The 22641-nt window shown below is 36.5% G+C and overlaps 1 protein-coding gene across 12 annotated transcripts; it reads left to right on the forward strand.

Moving 5' to 3' along the window:
- The first annotated feature begins 219 nt into the window (after positions 1-219).
- On the forward strand, positions 220-22640 carry TWF1 (twinfilin actin binding protein 1). Of its 12 annotated transcripts, none has more exons than XR_012324444.1 (13): positions 220-341; positions 1996-2073; positions 4002-4180; positions 5350-5445; positions 6591-6695; positions 8387-8512; positions 8780-8930; positions 9098-9219; positions 11136-13428; positions 14863-15075; positions 15159-17001; positions 18368-18416; positions 19732-22640. XR_012324444.1 is itself a non-coding variant. In XM_019934589.3 (9 exons), the coding sequence occupies exons 1-9, from the start codon at positions 317-319 to the stop codon at positions 11304-11306; spliced, it is 1053 nt and encodes a 350-aa protein (XP_019790148.1). In that variant the 5' UTR covers positions 220-316; the 3' UTR covers positions 11307-13465. The 12 variants fall into 12 exon arrangements, 1 of the variants encoding a protein (XP_019790148.1); XR_012324446.1 differs by having other exon boundaries at positions 15159-15260; XR_012324440.1 differs by having other exon boundaries at positions 15159-18416.
- Position 22641: the final 1 nt, after the last annotated feature.

Genomic DNA, 22641 nt, shown 5'->3' on the forward strand with positions numbered 1-22641 from the left:
GTTTCACCGTGGTGGAGGGGGAGAAACGGCGGCAAAAAACGTGAACTGTGACCCCCGGCAGAGAGCTGAAGCTGCGGGCCGGGGGTCTGGACCTGCAGTCCGGCTGCGCCAAGACTGCACGGGTGTCAGGAGGCAGGCAGCGAGAGCGACGGGGCCGCGCGAGGACGCCGCTGGCCTCGCGGGGCGGGGGCGGGGCGGGGCGGGTCGCAGGCTGATGACGCGGCGGGGCTGGTGGAGTAGCCGCCACTTCCTGGAGCCGCCGGCCGGGGCCGCTCGCAGCACTCAGCGCCGGAGCCGGGAGCCCGCGGCCGCCGCCATGTCCCATCAGACCGGCATCCAAGGTAACGGCGCCGGCGCTGCCTGCGGGGAAGGGACTCTTGGGAGGCCCCCGGCGAGCCGGGCGGGCGGCGGGATGGGCAGGGCCGGAGTCGGTCCCGGAGCACAGGGAGTCGGTCTCGGGGACGAGCCGGGCCTCTGCGCCTCTCCGCGCTCTCGTGTCCCGGGCGCTCCCGGCCTGCCACCCTCCCAGCCCGGGCCGGCCGCCGCCACGTTGCCGATGGACCCGAAATTCGCCGGAGCGAAGGAAATGGCTTTCCGCGGCGGCCGGGGTGAAGGGGGCGTGCCTGCCGCCGCCGCCGCCGCCGTTAGCCCAACTTTCCCCTTTTTTATCGGACTGGGAAGACCTGGAACCGTGGAGGCGACTGGGGCTCTTTTTGCTGTCGAGAGACGGGCGAATTTTCTTTTTCACGGTCCAACTTTAGAGTTGTTACAAGATTTGGATTATGAAAAGAAAGATGCGGGAATCTTTCATTTCCAGTAAGGGTGCTTCCCAAACTCTTCCACATTTTCTTCCAAAATTGGAACATCAACACCGTTGTCTGTATCTTGAGTATGAGGCGTCTTGGTTGTTCTTAGATACTACCCAGGGAACTGAAAAGTCTGATCTGTATGGTTGCGTTTAATCGTCCCGGGCAGGCAGTTGAATGTGCAATTATAATTCACCTGTATTATTTCCTGGTTTGAAAATGGGCGGTCTGAAAGCGCTCACCTCATCAGAATCAAATATGTCCCGGGTTACTCGCGATCACTTAACGAGTTGTAATGTAAACACAAGCTCCTCCTGTTAATGGACAAAGAATCTTTTCCCCAGATAAACGTCTAATTGTGTTTTGTTCTTAAGGGCCTTTGACACCACCCCACACCTCCTCCTGCACGCACAAACACAAGCAAAACAGTCGCAAATCTAAAAGCATTGTTTTGTCTGCGTTAGTTTTGATATATATAATTATTGACTTTCATGCTTGAGCGTTATAGCAAGCACTACTAAACAGTGGTTCTTGTTCTCAATATACAACTCAAGAATAAAATTAGAACGAAATTGAAGCTTTAATAGCACAAGGGATAGGTTATTAAATATATATTTGCTCAGTGAGATTACTCCAGGTTTTTAAGAAATATGAATTAGAGAAGTATGACCAGAAGTACGAGCTTGAATGAATTGTCTTTTTCTTTAATCAGGATAGGGTGTTTGACATTAATTGTTGTTTTTAAAGGTGAAAATGTAAAAATGAATTGATGAAGGAGGTGTGTTTGTTTATTATAAGCTTGAAATTGGACCAGAAGAGAGTGAAAGCAGGTTTTCAGCATTTTTCAAACAAGCAATAAAGGTGTTTTTCAAAATTGTGATTTGTGATTATTGGGTTTGAGAAACTTTAATATATTCATTCCCAGTGTAAATTTCTGCTATGGAATTATCTAGGTAAAACAGGTTAGAATTAATATACTTTTAAAATATGTTTATGTTTCTTAGCTGTATACAATGTCTACTGTTACACCTTTTAATTTTTGTAATTTAAATTACTGATGAGAGAATACTGCATCTTCAAGATGTTTTCTTTGTATTACATTTCATTTTTTCCCTATTCAAGTAGCATCAGAAAGTATTAATACGTAAGTATTAAAAATAGGTTTACTTTTCTGTATCTTTTTCCACAGCAAGTGAGGATGTTAAAGATATTTTTGCCAGAGCAAGAAATGGAAAATACAGACTTCTGAAGATATCGATTGAAAATGGTTAGTTAAGCATTTTTAAACGTTGTTTGTCCTTGGATTATTGGCTGTTGTATTTTTAAACTTCTAAATCATTGTCAGTGATTTGGACTATTAATAAATGTGAAGCAGGTTCAGGGCTCGCCTTTAGTTAACTTGGCTCCTCTACATTTTGGACATGTCCTACGGGCCCCTGCTTACTTTACCTTCTGCATTCTGTAGTTGACTCTCACGGAAACAAAAAGATGTTGTTTTTGGTGTGACATCTTCCTCTTACACTTTTTGTGTCTCAGTTTCTGTACCACAGTTTGTATCTAATATCAGTGCTTGCATCTCTGGAATGAAAATCAGTAACAGGTGATTATCCCACACAAAAGAAAAGTTACTTGTGAATTGTTATTCAGTAAAGTTAGTTTTGAGGTAGAAAGGAAGGATTTTAAACTCTCCCGTTTTCTCAACCTGATTGCAGTGTATGCTGCAGAAATGATTCCCCTTTCTTGTTATGGGAAAAAGTTCTGAGTGTAACAGACTATAAATCGATACCTTCAAAATAAAGCTGTACGTAGGGAAATTCACTGGGTGGGAGAGTCTTTTAATTCAGCTGGTTTGAGTGTGAATAATTAATATTATAACTAATTAATCTCAAATGAATATGTTAAAATATTCCATTGACCTAATTTCTTAAATACCTTAAATATTTTGCTTTGGAAAAATACCTTGTTCTTTCATAAACTGGAAGTAAATCTAATTTGCATTCCATTTTCTCTTATATATTAAAAATACCAAAATAGTTTGAAAAATAGGCAGTTGTTCTACATACGTTAACACACTCAACAAGAATAAACATATACTGGAAAGCAGCATATTTTAGAATATCACTATTTTCTGGTTTTATTTTTGTTTTGAGAAAATTTTTTAAATAAGGAAATTATGAATAAATAACAATACCTCCCTCTCTTCTTAAATTATTAACTGCTAACATTTTTATCATATTTGCTTCAAGCCTTTTGTAATTTAATGTTGTTGTAATATAATATAAGAACATTCGCTTTAAACAGTTTTACTTCCTGACCTTCTCCTGAGACAACTATGTTAGGAACCTTATTTTTGTTCAATCTGTTTTTTATATGTATCCCTAAATAACATATAGTGCTGTTTAGAGTTTTTAAGTTCACATAAACTGACATCTTTTTCTGCATCATTCCTTTTCCTGTAAACATTGCTTTTATAATTAGTTTTGATAGAGGCTCACTAATTCTTTTTAAATATGAATAGAATTGTATAATATGATTATGCCACATATTATATGTCCATTCTCTTATTGATGAATATTTAGGCTATTTTCAGTTTCCACTGTTATTTTATAGTGCTGCAGTGAACACCTTGGTATATATGTGCAAGAGATTCTCTATGCAGAGTACATTAGCAGTTTCACTTGATTCGCCCAATAATGCCTCAAAGTGGCTGTACCAATTTGTTTCTGGACAAATATTAAAATTTGTAGCATTATGGCCAAATAGGAGCTAAACCTGTTTTTATTTAGTATTTCTTAACTGTACAATTCAGTGTTTAATTTCAGAAATTATACCTTTGAGCGGTAGGACACTTAGTTAAATATATTTTGTTGATAATTTATAGCATAAATATTTGGACAATAGAATATAATCACCCTCTCTTCAGCCATCCAACTCAACTATTTATAATCATTTTTGTACGTTCCTTTCTTGTGTTTATAACATTATTTTAACTATGCTAGTTATAATTTTTATATCTGTTTTTAATATTGCTTTATATTATATTTATTTTCTGTGTTACAACCTTTGCCCTTTCTATATTTTGATGTGAATAATAGCAATTAAGAACTAACTATTAATTTGTTCTTCTATTCTTCATTATTCTACCATTTGGCATTTTAAACCATTTATATATCTTTTAAAAATTGTTCTTCATAGAGAAACTTGTGGTTGGAGCGTGTAGGCAGCCTTTAGATTCCTGGGATAAGGATTATGATTCCTTTGTTTTACCCCTGTTGGAGGACAAACAACCGTGCTACGTATTATTCAGGTTAGATTCTCAGAATGCCCAGGGATATGAATGGATATTCATTGCGTGGTCTCCAGACCATTCTCATGTAAGTAATTTTTTGGTTACTTATTTAACATTAAAAGCTAGAAAATTTTTTTCTGAAATATTCCTAGGCCAAGAGAAAGTTAAGAAGCAACAGTCATATCTCATAGATGGGAATGATCATGGAAAAAATCCTTGTGATTGGTAATGTAGAATCAGGGGTAATGTACTTAGATTCAGAAATCTTGACCTTGATTGAAATCAGTAGAATTATTATTGATTTTAAATTGAAAAATTTGTGGCAATTATAAATGACTCTGTGGACCTCTGAAGAATGAAGGTTACTATTTTGAGAGTAATAATTGAAATAATTCTTATAGAACTAACTGAACATTTTATTAAATATTCTTAATAGCTACCATTCAAGTGATGGGCATGCACACAAACAAGTATTTCTCTTAGGAGAGTTAGTAGACTGATTAATAGAATAAAATAAAAAGCTAGTATATGGATACTGCTCAATATTTTAAAAATTAATTCTCTTGTTTATTGTAGAAAAATAATTTTAAAAGTTATGTAGATATCATTCTCAAAAGTCATCACTTCCTATTTAATTCTGTATATGCTGTCTGAAAGAAATACTGGATTTGCCAGTACAAAATTATGAAATGATTTCTATTGGTTGGCAGTTATCTTTAGTAGTTTTCCATAGATGCTATCATACTCTTTAATAATAGTATATACTGTAGTTCTTTTCTACTTTGTCCCTCATAGAATGGTTTATGCCATAGTTATGCCACGAATATTTGATTCTTAAACAACTAAATAAGTAGCGTCTGACCTAGACTTGTTTTGAGTAAAATGTCATTATCAAGTTTACTTCATTTCAGTGATTTTAAAATAGTGTTTTAAGTAGTTTTTTTAATTCCTGAATTCATTTTATACTTTGACAAAAATGAATGATTTTCTAAAATTTAGTTTTTTTCTACTTTTCAAAAAATGTGACTTATAAATTGAAGTCTTCCTTAGTAGCTGTTGATATTTTAGATGCTGATGTTATGATGGTTATTTGTATATACATATTTTAACATGTTATAGTCAACGGACTTCAGCTTTGTCACAGTTTAATTTCTTTTTAATGTGCTTGAAGATTTTCATACATTTATAAAGTGCTTTCTTTTGTAATGATAGTTTTCATCTATAAACTTATAAGTAAACTTTCACAATTACTAGGTTCGTCAAAAAATGTTGTATGCAGCAACAAGAGCAACTCTGAAAAAGGAGTTTGGAGGTGGCCACATTAAAGATGAAGTGTTTGGAACAGTAAAGGTACAAAACTTATACTTTTATGTAGATTCTGCATGTTGCACCGAGGTAATGGGATAGTTAATGTGAATTATGACTGGTGAATTGGTAAACATAAAGAATAAGAGAAAATATTACGTTTCATATGATATGCAAGTTAACTGAAACATCATACTTACACTTTTAAAATATGTTGGAATCTCCTCTGTTAGTCTTCAAACACTAGAATATCCCTTGGAGATCATTTAGTTCAACCTCTCATTTAGTTCAACCTTTTCATTTTAACGATGTGGAGATAGGCTCAGAAAAATGAGAGACTACTTAAAAGAGATAGTAGGTTTTAGATATTTTGGATGTTTACACTTATGCTGTGGAAGCAATAGCTGTATTAATTGAACTAGAACATTGAGGCAGGTAAATTGATTGATAATTAATTGGGGTAATTGTTGATTAATAAATTTAGTTATGATTAAGAATTTACTCCATTATAAAATTTGTATGGTAAATACATGTATATAGATATACTCCCAAATTAAGAAAATTACAGTGTATTTTTTCAACAGGTTTTTTGTTTTTTAGAGCTTTTACTGTGATTCAGGGAGTAATGTATTCTGGTGGATAGAGCACGAGACTAGATGGGTATCCTTTGCTTATTCACATCAGTTGTGAAGTGGCCTGGTTTCTCAATTCTATTCTCAGTCTTCCAAACCACAAAATTTTGATGAGAAGTAAACTTCTTTGGAATATTTTTTATTTTAAATAAGAACTGTAATTATTTTCTATGAATAATTGTAGAGAAATTATATAATTCATTACAGTACAGAATTCAGAATCTGAATATGTTGATTATTGAATAACTATGGGGCAGGCTTCCCCAGGTTAATTATAATTGTCCTATAGACTTGAAGCATGATCAGGTTTGTCATGTGGCTGGCGTTACCACCATCACACTCACAAAAGATCTAATAATTGTAAAGCTTTAGGAAATGAAGTGTAGCTAATCCCCTTAAAACTTTTGAAACCTGTAGAATAGAATTTTTTTTTAAAAAAAGAAGTAATAAAATTATTGTTACTGTTTATTTTTAGTTAAAATATTTTCTGTTAAATTAATGATTTTGTTTTCCTAAAGTAGCCTCACAACTAGTAACAGTCAGTTTCTGTGCTCACAGGAAGATGTGTCATTACATGGATATAAGAAATATTTGCTGTCACAGTCTTCTCCTGCCCCACTGACTGCAGCTGAAGAAGAATTACGACAGATTAAAATTAATGAGGTATTATTACCATTTTGAAACCTTGCAAGATTCTAAGTGATTAAAAATATTGTATTTTTAATTAATCGATGAAGAGGTAACTAGAGAATAAATAAGTTAGATAGCTTACATTTATTCTGTTCAGTTTAGAGACAAGACTGACAAGACTGTGCTCAATGTGTCTTCAGGAAAAAGTTAAAAGTGAATATTAAACTTCATGTCAGTTTCATAAATAGCTTTCTCCTGTCTTTATAATGTAGGTTATAGATTAGTAATCTTCCTGTGAGAAGTACAACTGTTTTTAACTTTGTACTTTGAATACTAAATATCAATAAATGGGAAAAGTATGTGTTACCCATGTAGTGTGAGGGATATTATATCTAATGAGGTTGCCTGAAGGTTTGTTTTGTTATTTCAGAGAATACTGACGACTAAAGAGAGTAAAACATAAATGCTGTAGTGTGTTTAGGATTTCTAGAGGCTCTATAAATTAACTTCTATGGACATTACTTGGATGGGTGTGTGCCTATATATAGATATATATGGGAGATGGTTATTTGAGTACTTGTTTAGCATATTAGAGTCAATAAATTTCATCCATATTATAGTTTATCATATTTCTAATGTGTTTACTGCAGCAATTCTAAGTTAGAATAGCTACTGTATTTCTAACGGAATTTTATAGAAAAGAACAAGTAGCAGAAACTACTATTCACTTGTCTGAGTAACAGACTAATAAGAATCAGTCTGAAAAGTGATTGAATATTATTTAATATTGACCTGATAGCAAGGATCTATCTTTATATTATTTTAACTCAAGTTATTTGAGTATGGATTTTTACGTGGTTTTTTTTTTTTTTTACAAGTTTGATAGTTTGTTTTATTCCTTGCAATCAGAACCCAGAGGATCTTATTGGGGTATGCATTTGCATATGTTCTATGATGTTTTCATTATACAATACCATTTATGCTGTAGAATCTCCATTCATTTTTTTTTAAAGTAAAATTTCTATTTGACTTTGTTGCAACACTGCAAATGAGACCCTATACTATGCTGTCATTTACTGAGTATAAAAGTCTTAAATATGTGCATTGAAAGCTTTCTTGACGTACTCTTCTCTTCTTCCGATACGTGCACACCCATGTTCTTAGTAATGAAAGCTCTAAGTGTGGAACTTCTGCAGTAGTATAATTTGTTGAGCTGTGTTGTGTCTTTGTATATTGTTTGTACTCCTTTCAACTCAGTGCATGGTGTTTGTGTTGCATTTTATGTCTAGCAGAACAAAGTAAAGTTCTATGCATATTATATTTATATCACACTGTTCATAAATTTTATCAAGTAAAACTTTGTAATTAAAAGTGTAATCTGAAGACACTTCTGAGAGCTTACGTAGCTCATGGCAATTGTGCCAAACCAAACATATAAGCAAAGCCCCACTAACATTGCACACTCAACTCAGATGTTCACTTCCGGCATTTTCATCAAAATGTGGCATACACTCTGCATGTTGACAAAGTGCTAGCAGAACCTGAAACAAATGTGAAAATTATTTGCTTTTTAAGTTCATAGTGTTTTAATTGTTAATTTTAATTATATTAAAATGGGCAAGGGTGGAATGACCCTCACTCTGTAGAGGTTGGGTTTTCTTCTCTTTGCCATCTGACACTGCTAAATGCTAAACTTCATCGGTAAATTGAATCTGTCATACTAGGTACAAACTGACGTGAGTGTGGACACTAAGCATCAAACACTACAAGGAGTAGCATTTCCTATTTCTCGAGAAGCTTTTCAGGCTTTGGAAAAATTGAATAACAGACAGCTCAACTATGTGCAGTTGGTAAGAGATATAATGATTGTTATGAAATGGCTTCACTTTTTGGTATCTATGGCTTGTATAAGGTTTGTTTTTAATGGATTTTAAATCTTTTTATTTGCTTCCTTTTTATTTTTTATTCATTTTTTTTTAAACTACAAAAGCAATATATATTCACTGTGGAAAAAGTGAAATTGTGTAAGTTTCCCCTTGTCTCCTGGTTTTTTAATTTATAAATTTTAAATTTCTGTGTATCTGTCTTAATAAATGCATTTTGTTTCTTATTGACAGGAAATAGATATAAAAAATGAAATTATAATTTTGGCCAACACAATAAATACAGAACTAAAAGATTTGCCAAAGAGGATTCCCAGAGATTCAGCACGTTATCATTTCTTTCTGTATAAACATTCCCATGAAGGAGACTATTTGGAGTCTATAGGTATATGATACTTTTTTTTTTAACGTAATACTTTGTTTGCTGATTGATATTTCATCACTATATTCTTTCTTATTTCTTGGCCAGAGGGCTTAGTTGTAGCTTTATGAGGTTTAGTGTGTGCTTTAATTGATATGCTGCTAATTGGATTTATTATTATTTTAATTTAGTTTTTATTTATTCAATGCCTGGATACACATGCAGTATAAGAGAACGGATGCTGTATTCTAGCTGCAAGAGCCCTCTGCTAGAGATTGTAGAAAGACAACTACAAATGGATGTCATTAGAAAGGTAATTACCTATCTATTTATTTATCTAATTTATTTTATCTAATTTATCTTATTAATATATTTAATACCTACCTATTTTTAATTTTTCAGTTTTTGTTACATTTTTATTGTCTTTCGTGTAGTTCGTGATGTATTGTGGTTTATAAATGAAAGTTTTTTTTTCTTATTCTCATCATAAATCCTTAGGAACTCCTCTAAGTGCTTGAGGACGGCCTATCATGACCCCAGTCTCCCTGTAGATCTGTATTCTCTAATGTGTAGCCACAAGCTACATGTGGCTATTTAAATTTAAATATATATAAAAATTAAACGAAATTTAAAATTCAGTTCCTTAAAAGCACCAGCCACATTTCAAGTGCTCATTTTAGCCACATGTGGCCAATGGCACTGTGTTGGATGGTGCAGAATTTAGAGAACATTTCCATATTGCAGGAAGTTTTGCTGGATGGTGCTACTCAAGCTGCATACTTGTGATTGTCTCAAGACTTTATTAATAAGGAACTACAGTCTCTATTTATAACTGAACCATGGGGTGGTTGAGAATCTTTCCAGTTGTTGGGAAAGGAGAGAATGGGCATAAACATGAATTTTGGGAGCTACGTTTCCTTAAATTTATTTTCTTAAATGCAGGTGAGGCATGGGAAAAGATATGGTTTATTCTTGAGCCCTTCAACTCTTAAAACACAGGTCCTTACAAATTACCAGTGTTTTAGGTACTGAGCCCTTTAAGAGCTTTTTAAGTTCTTAAGAATCACTTTCTATAGCAGGGGCTGGCTGACTTTTTCTACCAGAAGACCAGATAGTAAATATTTTAGGCTTTGCCAGGCCACATATGGTCTTTGTCACATATTCTTCTTTGTTTTATTATTTTGTTTGTTTTTACAATCCTTTAAAAATGTAAAACACTCTCTTAACTTGAGCAGATTTGGCCTGCAGGCCATCGTTCACCAGCCCGTGTTATAGAGTGATTTCAAGTGACCCAAGTGATGAAAGGACCATGAGTAATGTTTCTTGAAAATATGTAGTGTACCAAAGCAGAACAACTTAAGAATATAGTGGTGATTCCTACTGTACTACTTTTAAACATTAGTTAAATTGGAGAAGAAAGAGAGAACCAAATAGAAAATGAGTATAGCTAATTATATATTCAAGCAACTCATTTAGCTCCCTCCTCCTCCCCCCAAATAAGATGAAAGTGAACTATTTTCACATGGTCCTTGGTTCTCTCTTGCTGGAATGAGTATTATGCACTTATTGGTAAGCGTTTACACCTGAAAACTGGCTCATTGCTTGTATTAGGTTTTTTTTTTTTAACATCTTTATTGGAGTATAATTGCTTTACAATGGTGTGTTAGTTTCTGCTTCACAACAAAACGAATCAGTTATATATATACATATGTTGCCATATCTCTTCCCGCTTGCGTCTCCCTCCCTCCCACCCTCCCTATCCCACCCCTCCAGGCTGTCACAAAGCACCGAGCTGATCTCCCTGTGCTATGCGGCTGCTTCCCACTAGCTATCTACCTTATGTTTGGTAGTGTATATATGTCCATGCCTCTCTCGCGCTTTGTCACAGTTTACCCTTCCCCCTCCCCATATCCTCAAGTCCATTCTCTAGTAAGTGTGTGTCTTTATTCCTGTTTTACCCCTAGGTTCTTCATGACATTTTTTTTTTCTTAATTTCCATATATATGTGTTAGCATACAGTATTTGTCTCTCTCTTTCTAACTTCACTCTGTATGACAGACTCTAGGTCTATGCACCTCATTACAAATAGCTCAATTTCGTTTCTTTTTATGGCTGAGTAATATTCCATTGTATATATGTGCCACATCCTCTTTATCCAAATCTGTATTAGGTTTTGAATGTTGTGTTTTCTCACATTGCATCACACTTTGCTAATTTTATCTCTTACAGATCGAGATAGACAATGGGGATGAGTTGACTGCAGACTTCCTTTATGAAGAAGTACACCCCAAGCAGCATGCACATAAACAAAGTTTTGCAAAACCAAAAGGTCCTTCAGGAAAAAGAGGAATTCGAAGACTAATTAGGGGTCCAGCTGAAACTGAAGCCACTACTGATTAAAATTATTACAATACTAGTTTTTTTAAAAGTCCAGCTTTTAGTACAGGAGAACTGAAATCATTCCACGTTGATGTATAGTAGGGGAAAAAATTGTACTTTTTGAAAATCAGCACTTTTCACTTCTGTGTGTTTTTAAATTAATGTTATAGAAGACTCATGATTTCTATTTTTGAGTTAAAGCTAGAAAAGGGTTTGACATAATGATGTTTAATTTCATCACAGTTTTCATAGAGTGATGATTCCACACTTTCACATAGTTCTTAAAATTTTATAGAGTTGGGCCAATTCCAGAAAATCTAAAGTAAGATACAATTCTTATTACTCTTCGGTGATACATCACTTTTTTTTCTTCAAGGGAGAGAGGAAGACCTTAAAATATTCATTCCACTTAATGAATATGTTAAGGACCAGATTAGATTATTTTCTAAGCTGAAAACTTCATGTGCCTAGGAAAAGGTGCTCTGAAGAGCAGTGCTCACTCAGACTGTGAGATCATGTCTACAACTTTTAGAAACAGTGCTTTATTGCAGCAGTCTTTTCTATTTGACTTTTTCATTTTTTAAATGGCATTAAAATTTCAGAAAATCAACTCACTCTGAAACATTAAGGGTACCAGATATATACTTCAGGATTTCTGATGATGTTGAAAGACACATTGAAACTGCTTTAGTAAATGCTCTTTCTAGTGCTTTAAAAATTTTCCATTTCAAAAGTAAGTCATTTCATTATAGGTAGTGTGAGACCAAATATTTATGTCCAGTTGAATATTAAATTAATATCATTCAAAAGCAAACAAAACTAAAGTCGACAATATTGAAAAAGTTTTAAACCGATTGATTTCTCTCTAAAACCATATATTTATAGGCAAATATTCAGATTTAACAAAATTATTTTAAAGTCCTAGTACTCATCAGCCTAACACAGATAAACAAATCTTGTTTCAATTTATATCTTATTTCAAAACACAGTTAACATGGGCTTCCCTGGTGGCGCAGTGGTTGGGAGTCCGCCTGCCGATGCAGGGGACACGGGTTCGTGCCCCAGTCCAGGAAGATCCCACATGCCGCAGAGCAGCTGGGCCCGTGAGCCATGGTCCCTGAGCCTGCGTGTCCGGAGCCTGTGCTCCGCAACGGGAGAGGCCACAGCAGTGAGAAGCCCGCATACCGCAAAAAAGGAAAAAAAAAAAAAAAAAAAAAAAAAAAAACACAGTTAACTGTTTTCTACAGCTTTGCATTTTCAATTACAACCTACAGAGATTTTGAGCCTCCTTTTCTCTGATACTTGAAATAGAGGGAGCTAGAAAACTTCACCATGTTTAATCTGATAAACCTGCTGCAAGAGCCATAATTTAGAGGACTTTTCTAAACGAACTGTGGGGATCCGGGATTTAGAATTTCTTGATCTAAACTTTATGCTGCATAGAACAGATACCAGAAATGTACATTTCATAGTATAAAATATGAAACACTCATTTTTACACTTTATTATCTAAGGTAATATATGCACCTTTCAGAAATTCAATGTGTGTTCAACTAAAAGCATGTTAGAATAATTATGAGTTGACAGATTTTTTTGTTTTCTAGAATTAAGAGTGTGTGGGGTTTTGTTTGTTTACAAATAATCAGACTATAATGCAAAATAATTGACGGTAATGTTGCACTTGTTTATGAAAGATGTAGTTTAAGTTTTTCCGTGGGTGCACACATAGACACACATACACACAAACTACTGCATTGAGAATCCTGGAGCTGTGTTGTCGACCATAGGCCAAGCTGCTGAAGCTGTTATTTTCGGTCAGGAAGAAAGTTAACCTGTCATGAAGGTATAAAATAATTTAGTAGTGAATGTTTTTCTCTACCATCCATGTGCAATTATGCTCTTAAACTCTATTACACTACATGAAAGTAAGTGGACATTCCAGAATATAGATGTGATTATATAATCTTAAACTAATTATTATTAAACCAATGATTGTTGAAAATCAATGATGCATTTGTTATAGAGTATAACTCATCGTTTATGTTTTAGGTGATGTCATCATAACAATAGAAGGTGAATAAAGTATTCCCAGTGAATTTATATAGCAGTGAAGAATTACATGCCTTCTGTGGACATTTTATAAGTGCGTTTTATATTGCAATAAAATTTTTTTCTCTAAATTGTGTACTAAGTTGGTTTTCTAGTATAACCTTGTTTTTTTTTTTTTTTTTTGGATAAGTCTGCATAATGCAATACCTGGTGATAGGTTAGATAGCCCACTCATCTATTTGTTAATTAACCTATCTAAATCAAAAAGGATTTTAAATAGTTTGAAACCTAAGCAAGTTGTGTCAATAGAGTGCTTTCGTAGATTAGAACTTTTCCACTACTGCAGCAGTAATGGAAACGTCATGAGTTAGTTCCTACTGTGATAGCAGCAACCCAGTACAATAGGGTGACCGACATACTTGACAGTAAGCTGTTAAAAGACATTCACCCAGCAAATACTGAGTGCATTCCAGTTTGCAATTCAGTATCAAATTGATCCTTTTTATTAGAGCTATATTACAAGATGGATGTCTTTGGTAGCAGTTTCACCAAGACAGAACTGTCCTTAAAAGGTATGATTTTGAGAACTATTTTAAAAAGTTAAATTCTTTATGGCATTTCTACTCAGAACTAAAATCATGTGCCTGAGGTTCATATTGTAGTTTGGTATAAATCCTTTCACACGTTTTCTTTGCATATACAACCATATGTTATGAGGATTGGAGTTTTTTTTTAAGTACTGATTCTGGGGCTTCATCTCCAGAGATTTTGATGAGTAAGTGGGCCCAGGAGTCACATAGTAACACAGATGATTCATGTGTAGCCATGACTGGGTACAGTTTGTCTTAAATGATATAAAGTGAGGGTTTCCCCCCGTTCAGTCAACAAACTTTCTAAGTATTCCTGTATATTGGTCTATAGTGGTTACAATGAAAGGTAACATCTCATAGAAAAAAATGTAGCCCTCACTCTTGCCCACTAACTTCTGCATGACTTGGCCCATGGCTATCTCCACCTCCCTTGATCAGTCTGCTGCAGCTCAGCTGCTGGCTGGACCTCTGAAGGACCAGGCACACTGCTGCCTCAGGAACGCTGAGTGTACTGTTCTCACACTGGCTTCCTCTACCCCAATATCTACGTGTCTTCCTCCCTCAATGCAGGTCTCTGCTCAAGTGTACTCCCTGTCCTCTCACCTTAATCTGCTTTATTTTTCCTCAAAGCACTTAGGAATTATATATCTATGTATATATATTGGTTGTCTCCTCCACTAAAATACAAGTTTGATGGAGGAAAGAGACTTGGTTTTATTCACTGATGCATCCTCAGCACCTGGAACAGTGTCTCGGACATAGTGGATATTTTATTTGTTGAATAAATAAAAGAATGAGATTTTACCTTTCCTTGGACAGTGGGGAAGGGAGCACATTGAAGCAGTGGTAGGTTCAGGACAGAGGCTCTGGCCTCTGCTGCTGTATTTCTGGGCAGAGCAAACATCACTAGCACTGACACAACCTCTTGCCCTCGGAAGATTATAGGTTCTACCCCAGGAGACTCCAGTACTGACTCATTCCTGAGCAGCAAGTGTCTTCCCGTGGGGATCCTCATTCAGCTGACTCTGTTCTGGAAAGACCAAAGGCTAAGTTCTACTCAATGGCTAATGCTGATCCACTACCATCTGCATTTGCTAGAATCCAGTCTGGCGGTAGTGCCTTATAAACCTCCGGACGCTTAACAGGAAGAGGTGCTTTTCTGAGGTGTGGGGGGGGAGTATATTTTATTTACATTTTAAAAATCTGATAACTAATATCTTTTCCTCCTTTTCAGCCCCAGAGACTTGGGAACGGAAAGAACAGGAACTTCAAAAACCTACTTCTCACACAGAAGCACACACCACCATGGCTTACACCAGCAAAGGAAGAGAAAGAGGTCTGAACCTCCCTCTGAAGGATCCTCCAGGTCTGGGGGAGGGGGAGGGAAGAGGGAGGGGTCGAGGGATGGGTCTCTTAAGAAAAGGACAGGGCTTCCTTGGTGGCGCAGTTGTTGAGAGTCCGCCTGCCGATGCAGGGGACGCGGGTTCGTGCCCCGGTCCGGGAAGAGCCCACATGCCGCGGAGCGGCTGGGCCCGTGAGCCATGGCCACTGGGCCTGCGCGTCCGAAGCCTGTGCTCCGCAACGGGAGAGGCCACAACAGTGAGAGGCCCGCGTACCGCAAAAAAGAAAAAAGGAAAGGGACAGAGAGAGGGCAAGTCAGTTTGAAGGGGTTGGAAAGTTCTTCGTGGCCCCTCCCCTCCTCTTCCTTCCTATGTTACCTCCTGTGCTGGTTTCCCTGTGCCCCCTCCACATTCATGCCTTCAGGAATGGGGGTTAAATTAATTTCTTATTCTCCTATTATCAAGCTGTATGGATAAGAGCACATGGATCATATTTTTGCACACGTGTGTGTGTGTGTGGGTGTGAGAGAGAGAGAGAGAGAGAGAGAGAGAGAGATGCTGTCACTTCCTGGCTATATGACTGAATCAGTTATGTATTGCTACCATACTAATGCATGACCAATTACCCCCAGATGTAGGGGTTTAAAACAGCAATTATTTTCTACATGTCTCCGGTTGGCTGACCTCTCTCACATCTGTGGTCTGCTGGCAGGTTGGCTGGTCTGGGATGACCTCATCTGAGATGACTTTTCTCTGCTGAGCATGGTTTCAGCAGCAGCATGTTAGCCCTGGCTTGTTCTCATGGCAGTGGCAGCGTCCCATGACAGAGAAAGTGAAAAGTGGTGCACAGGGGCTCTGGAGGCCCAGGCTTGGAACTGAAACGTCACTTTTCCTGCAGTCTGTTGACCACAGCAAATTACAAGGCCATTCTGGATATAAGGACTAGGGAAATGAAATTTACCTCTTGATGGGAAGAATTACAAAACCATATTGTAAAGGGCATGGATCTAGGGAAGAGTGGAGAATTGCAATCTAACACAATGAACATAAGGGAGAAGTTACTTAAATTTGGGGGCATCAATTTCCTCAATAAGAAAAAAATGGGACCTACATTATAGAGCTCTAAAATGTGATCATGCCCTTTAACATAATGCTTGGCATTAACAGTTAGCCCAGCAAATGACAGAGAAGATGATTATGATCAATATGATGACAGAGAGCATAGTAAAGGTTTACAGGCTGATGTCAGATGCCTGAGTTAAAATTCCAGCTTTGCAATTTAATAGCTGCATAATCTTGGGCAAGTTACTTCACTTCAATTTCCTCATTTATAAAATGTGAATAATAATGTCATCAGATTCATAGGATTGTTATGAGAGATAAGTTAATATAGGGGAAGCATTTTGAATAGTCCTTAAATTATGTAATAAAAACAGTGCAACATATAATTTTTTAAAATTATAAGTTTATAAATTAATGTACATAACATTATTATTATTAATTATTCTTGGGATACTGTGGGAACACAGAGGAGAGGCACCTACTTCTGCATGGGGAATCAGAAAAGACTGTGGAGTGGATACCAGCATTGAATTTTAAAAAACTGTTATGAGTTTGCCGGGTGGACAGCAGAGGGAAGAGCATTCAAAGCGGAATAGAAAGATGGACGACCGTATGCCCAGATACACAGATGTCATGTTCAAGAAATTCCAGGAAGTGCAGTTGTTTGGGAGAAAGGTATATATTTCAGACTGGTTGGCTAAAGATGAGAACTACAAGAATCTATCCATATGCATATGGATGATATTTGAAACTCCATAAGTAGATAAGATACAAAGGTCTAGAAAGAAGAGTATCCAGGATAGAATCAATATTATTCTACTTAAACTAGGAAAATATCGGGTAATTCAGATCAAACCTTTCCCTGAGGAAAACTAGGGGAAAAATTCTGCTCAAAGGCATCAGTGTGCTACTAAGGTAGTGATGAAATATAGAACCAAGATATGGGAGAAAACATAAATCCAAAGCGATGAACCCAGTATGTAGGGCTACTACTTCCTTGGGACCATTTGCCAGTTCTGGGAGAAGCTATGAACAGATGTGTACACGTATTTTTTTAGTACCTGTGTTCAGTTCTTTTGGATACACACCCAGGAGTGGAATTGCTGTGTCATTGGTAATTCTATGTTTAACTTTGTGAAGAGCTACCAATCTATTTTCCACAATGGCTGCACCATTTATATTCCCATCAGCAATGTACAAAGTTCCCAATTTCCCCACATCCTCACCAATATTTGTAATAGCTATAGGGGTATCTCATTGTGGTTTTGATTTGTATTTCCCTAATGACTAATGCTGCTGAGCACCTTTTCATGTGCTTATTGGCCATTTGTATATCTTCCTTGGAGAAATTTCTATTCAAATGCTTTGCCTATTTTGAAATTATTTTTATTATTGCCTGTAACAGTGTTTTGTATATTCTGGATAGTAGATTCTAATCACATATTATTTTCACATATGCCATTCTATTGATTGTCTTTTCACTTTCTTGGGTGACGTCCTTTGATACACAAAAGTTTAGAATTTTGGTGAAGTCCAATTTATCCTTTTTTTTCTTTCTGTTTTTTCTGTACTCTTGGTGTCAGATTTAAGAAACAGTTGCCTAATCCAGGGTCACAAATATTTACACCTGTTTTCTTTTAAGAGTTTTGTAATTTTAGCTCTTACCTTTAGGTATTTCACCCATTTTGAGTTAATTTTTGTATATGATGTGAGGTAAGGGTCCTACTCATTCTTTTCCAGGTAGATATCCAATTGTCCCAGCACCATCTATTGAAAAAACCATTCTTTCCTCCATGGAATGGTCTTGGCAAACGATTGACCATATATGTAAGAGTTTAGTTCTGGACTTTCAATTCTATGTCATTGATCTATATGTCTGTCCTTATGCCAGCATCACACTGTTTTGATTACTGTATTTTCATAACTGGGAAATGTGAGTCCTCAACTTTGTACTTCTTTTTTAAATAATATTTTGGCTATTCTTGGCTATTCTATATGATACTAATGGGGGGGAGGGGGTGTTTGTTTTATTTTGTTTTAGATGGCCTTTATCAGATTGAGGAAGTTAAGTTACCTTCTATTCTTAATTGGTGAGTGTTGGATTTTGTCAAATGCTTTCTCTATTGATGTAATCATGTGGGTTTTGTCTTTTATTCTATTTAAATGGTGTTTTATAGTCACTGATTTTTGTATGCTGAACCAACTTTGCATTTCTGGGATACATTCTACTTGGTTTTGGTATGTAATCCTATTTATATGTTGCTGGATTCAGCTTGCTAGAATTCTGGGGGGAAATTTTTGTGTCTACTTTGGGCACTGCTTTTGCTGCATGAGTTTTGTTGTGTGTTTTTCATTCCTCTCAAAGTATTTTATAATTTGCCTCATGATTCCTTATTTACTCATTGGCTATTTAAGAGTGTTTTGTTTAATTTACACATATTGGTGAATTCCCCAAATTTCCTTCTGTTATTAATTTCTAATTTCATTCTCCTGTGGTTGGAATACATGCTTTGTAACATTTAAATATTTTGAAATTCATTGAGATTTGTCCTATTTTCTGGAACCTGTAAATGCTCTGGATGTGCAGGCTCAGCGGCCATGGCTCATGGGCCCAGCCACTCCATGGCATGTGGAATCTTCCTGGACCGGGGCATGAACCCGTGTCCCCTGCATCGGCAGGTGGACTCTCAACCACTGCGCCACCAGGGAAGCCCGTTTTGGAAGATTTTTAATCGCAATTTCAATTGCATTACTTGTGATTAGTCTGTTCATATTTTCTATTTCTTCCTGGTTCAGTCTTGGAAGGTTGCACCTTTCTTAAAATTTTTCCATTTCTTCCAAGTTGTCCATTTTATTGGCATAGAGTTGCTTGTAGTAGTCTCTTATGATTTTTTGTATTTCTGTGGTGTCAGTTGTAACTTCTCCTTTTTAATTTCTAATTTTACTGATTTGAGTCCTCTCCCTCTTTTTCTTGATGAGTCTGGCTAAAGGTTTACCTATTTTGTTTATCTTTTCAAAGAACCAGCTTTTAGTTTCATTAATTTTTGCTACTGTTTTCTTCACTTCTATTTCATTTATTTCTGCTCTGATTTTTGTGATTTCTTTACTTCTACTAGCTTTGGGTTTTGTTTGTTCTTTCTCCAGTCGCTTTAGGTGTAAGGTTAGGTTGTTTGAGATTTTTCTTTTTTCTTGAGGTAGGATTAATTTGCTGTCAAGTTTCTTAGGACTGCTTTTGGTGCATCCCATAGGTTTTGGGTCATGTGTTCTCACTGTCATTTGTTTCTATGTGTTTTTGATTTCCTCTTTGATTTCTTGAGTGATCTCTTTGTTATTTAGTAGCATATTGTTTAGTCTCCATATGTTTGTGTTTTTTATTGTTTGCTTTTTTTTTTTTTTTTTTTGCAGGCAGACTCTCAACCACTGCACCACCAGGGAAGCCCACTGTTTGTGTTTTTTACACTATTTTTCCTGTAATTGCTTTCTAATTTCATAGCGTTGTGGTCAGAAAATATGCTTGATACAATTTAAATTTTCTTAAGTTTACCGAGGCTTGATTTGTGACCCAAGATGTGATCTATCCTGGAGAATGTTCCATGAGCACTTGAGAAGAAAGTGTATTCTGTTGTTTTTGCATGGAATGTCCTACAAATATCAATTAAGTGCATCTTGTTTAATGTCATTTAAAGCTTGTGTTTTCTTATATATTTTCAGTTTGGATGATCTGTCCATTGGTGAAAATGGGGTGTTAAAGTCCCCTACTATGATTGTGTTATGGTCGATTTCCCCTTTTATGGCTGTTAGCATTTGCATTATGTATTGAGGTGCTCCTATGTTGGGTGCATAAATATTTACAATTGTTATATCTTCTGTTTGGATTGATCCCTTGATCATTACATAGTGTCCTTCCTTATCTCTTGTAACAGTCTTTATTTTAAAGTCTATTTTGTCTGATATAAGTATTGCTACTCCAGCTTACTTTTCATTTCCATTTGCATGGAATATATTCTTCCATCCCCTCACTTTCAGTCTATATGTGTCTCTAGGTCTGAAGTGGGTCTCTTGGAGATAGCATATATATGAGTCTTGTTTTTGTTTCTATTCAATCAGTCCGTGTCTGTTGGTTGGAACATTTATGCCATTTGCATTTAAGGTAATTATCGATATGTATGTTCCTATTACCATTGTCTTTATTGTTTTGGGTTTGTTTTTGTAGGTCTTTTTTTTTTTTCTCTTGTGTTTCCTACCTAGAGAAGTTCCTTTAGCATTTGTTGTAAGGCTGATTTGGTGGTGCTGAATTCTCTTAGCTTTTGCTTGCTTGTAAAGCTTTTGATTTCTCTGTCAGATCTGAATGAGATCCTTGCTGGGTGGAGTAATCTTGGTTATAGGTTTTTCCCTTTCATTCCTTTAATTATATCCTGCCACTCCCTTCTGGCCTGCAGAGTTTCTGCTGAAAGATCAGCTGATAACTTTATGGGGATTCCCTTGTATGTTATTTTTTCCTTTTTCCTTGCTGCTTTCAATGTTTTTCTTTGAATTTAATTTTTGTTAGTTTAATTAATATGTGCTTTGGTGTGTTTCTCCTTGCATTTATCCTGTATGGGACTCTCTGTGCTTCCTGAGCTTGGATGGCTATTTCCTTTCCCATGTTATGGGGTTTTTGACTGTAATCTCATCAGATATTTTCTCAGACCCTTTCTCTTTGTCTTCTTCTTCTGGGACACATAATTCAAATGTTGGTTCATTTAATGTTGTCTCAGAGGTCTCTGAGACTGTCCTCATTTCTTTTCATTCTTTTTTTTTTTTTTTCTGTACGCGTGCCTCTCACTGTTGTGGCTTCTCCCGTTGTGGAGCACAGGCTCCGGACGCGCAGGCTCAGTGGCCATGGCTCATGGGCCCAGCTGCTCCGCGGCATTTGGGATCCTCCCGGAATGGGGCACGAACCCGTGTCCCCTACATCGGCAGGCGGACTCTCAACCACTGTGCCACCAGGGAAGCCCTCTTTTCATTCTTTTTTAATTATTCTGCTCCTTGGCAGTCATTTCCACCATTCTGTCTTCCAGCTCACTTATTAATTCTTCTGTCTCAGTTATTTTGCTATTGATTCCTTCTAGTGTATTTTTCATTTCATTCATTGTGTTGTCCATCACTGTTTGTTTTTTAGTTCTTCTAGGTCCTTGTTAATCATTTCTCATATTTTCTCGATCCATGCCACAGGCCATTAAATTCTGCCTTGAGGAAACAGTGAAAAGAGCCTGTACACTATTCTCCTCAGAACTTTAGTCAAGTCCTGCTCAGCTGCAAGCTGAGGGCAACCCCCCTGCTGTTCATTCCTAGAGTTAAGTGAGTCACACAAGTTCAAGGGTCCACGATGCATCACACACCATCAGGCATGAAACCGTGTGGAATCTTGCTTTGGAATCTTGGATTGACTGTATTGTGGCTCTCAAAAGAGTTAAGGTACAGTCTTATCCTGAGAGAGAAGCCATGCCTAATTTTGGAAAGTCTGATATCAATTCCATTTGATGGAATGGAAACATCTACCAAATTATACTGTGAAATTTTCAAAATCAATGAAACAGGTTACTCATTAAAAAATTTTTAATATGGTTTGGTCACAGCCCATAACCACAGCTACATCCATGGCATTTTACATATATGCTTTTATTTCAAGTAATAGTTAACTCACGGGCCACCCCACGCCACCAGGGAAGCCCCATTATATTTTATTTAAAAAAATTTTTTTAATAATTTTATTTTATTTGGCCATGCCACGGGGCATGGGATCTTAGTTCCCCAACCAGGGATCGAACCCGTGTCCCTTGCATTGGGAGCATGGAGTTTTAACCACTGGACCACCAGGGAAGTCCCTCATTATATTTTAAAATAACATTATTATTTTCAGGGTTATAAGCCATACTGTGCCTCAAATTATGTGAGTTCCTGTTGAGATTAATGTGACCAAGTCATTTTATTTATTTTGCTTTTCAACTAGCAAATGTTTTTTGCTTAAATGCTTAGTTTATAAAGGTGATTTGAAAACAGTACTATCTCTGTTTCCCAAGAAAGCATTTAGGAAGGTCTAAACAGTACAATATAGAGGATGATCATCTTCTACTATAGCTCACTCTACATACTCTTGTTTTGAGTGTGTTAATGAAAGAACTAATGATACCAAGATTATTGAATGAATGAATAATTGCAGATACTTGGTATTGTGGACAGAACCTGTGAACATGATGGGGTATCCCTGTTGGAGAATCATCATGAGAATATCTGTATTCATTTTCTATTGCTGCATAAAAAATTACCACAAAC

Source organism: Tursiops truncatus, chromosome 11, assembly GCF_011762595.2.
Source record: "Tursiops truncatus isolate mTurTru1 chromosome 11, mTurTru1.mat.Y, whole genome shotgun sequence".
Classification (NCBI taxonomy): domain Eukaryota; kingdom Metazoa; phylum Chordata; class Mammalia; order Artiodactyla; family Delphinidae; genus Tursiops; species Tursiops truncatus.

Coding starts and splice junctions, on each gene's coding strand:
- TWF1 (XM_019934589.3), top strand. CDS start 317: ATGTCCCATCAGACCGGCATCCAAG. Junction 342..1,995: donor CCATCAGACCGGCATCCAAG/GTAACGGCGCCG, acceptor CTTTTTCCACAG/CAAGTGAGGATGTTAAAGAT. Junction 2,074..4,001: donor GAAGATATCGATTGAAAATG/GTTAGTTAAGCA, acceptor TGTTCTTCATAG/AGAAACTTGTGGTTGGAGCG.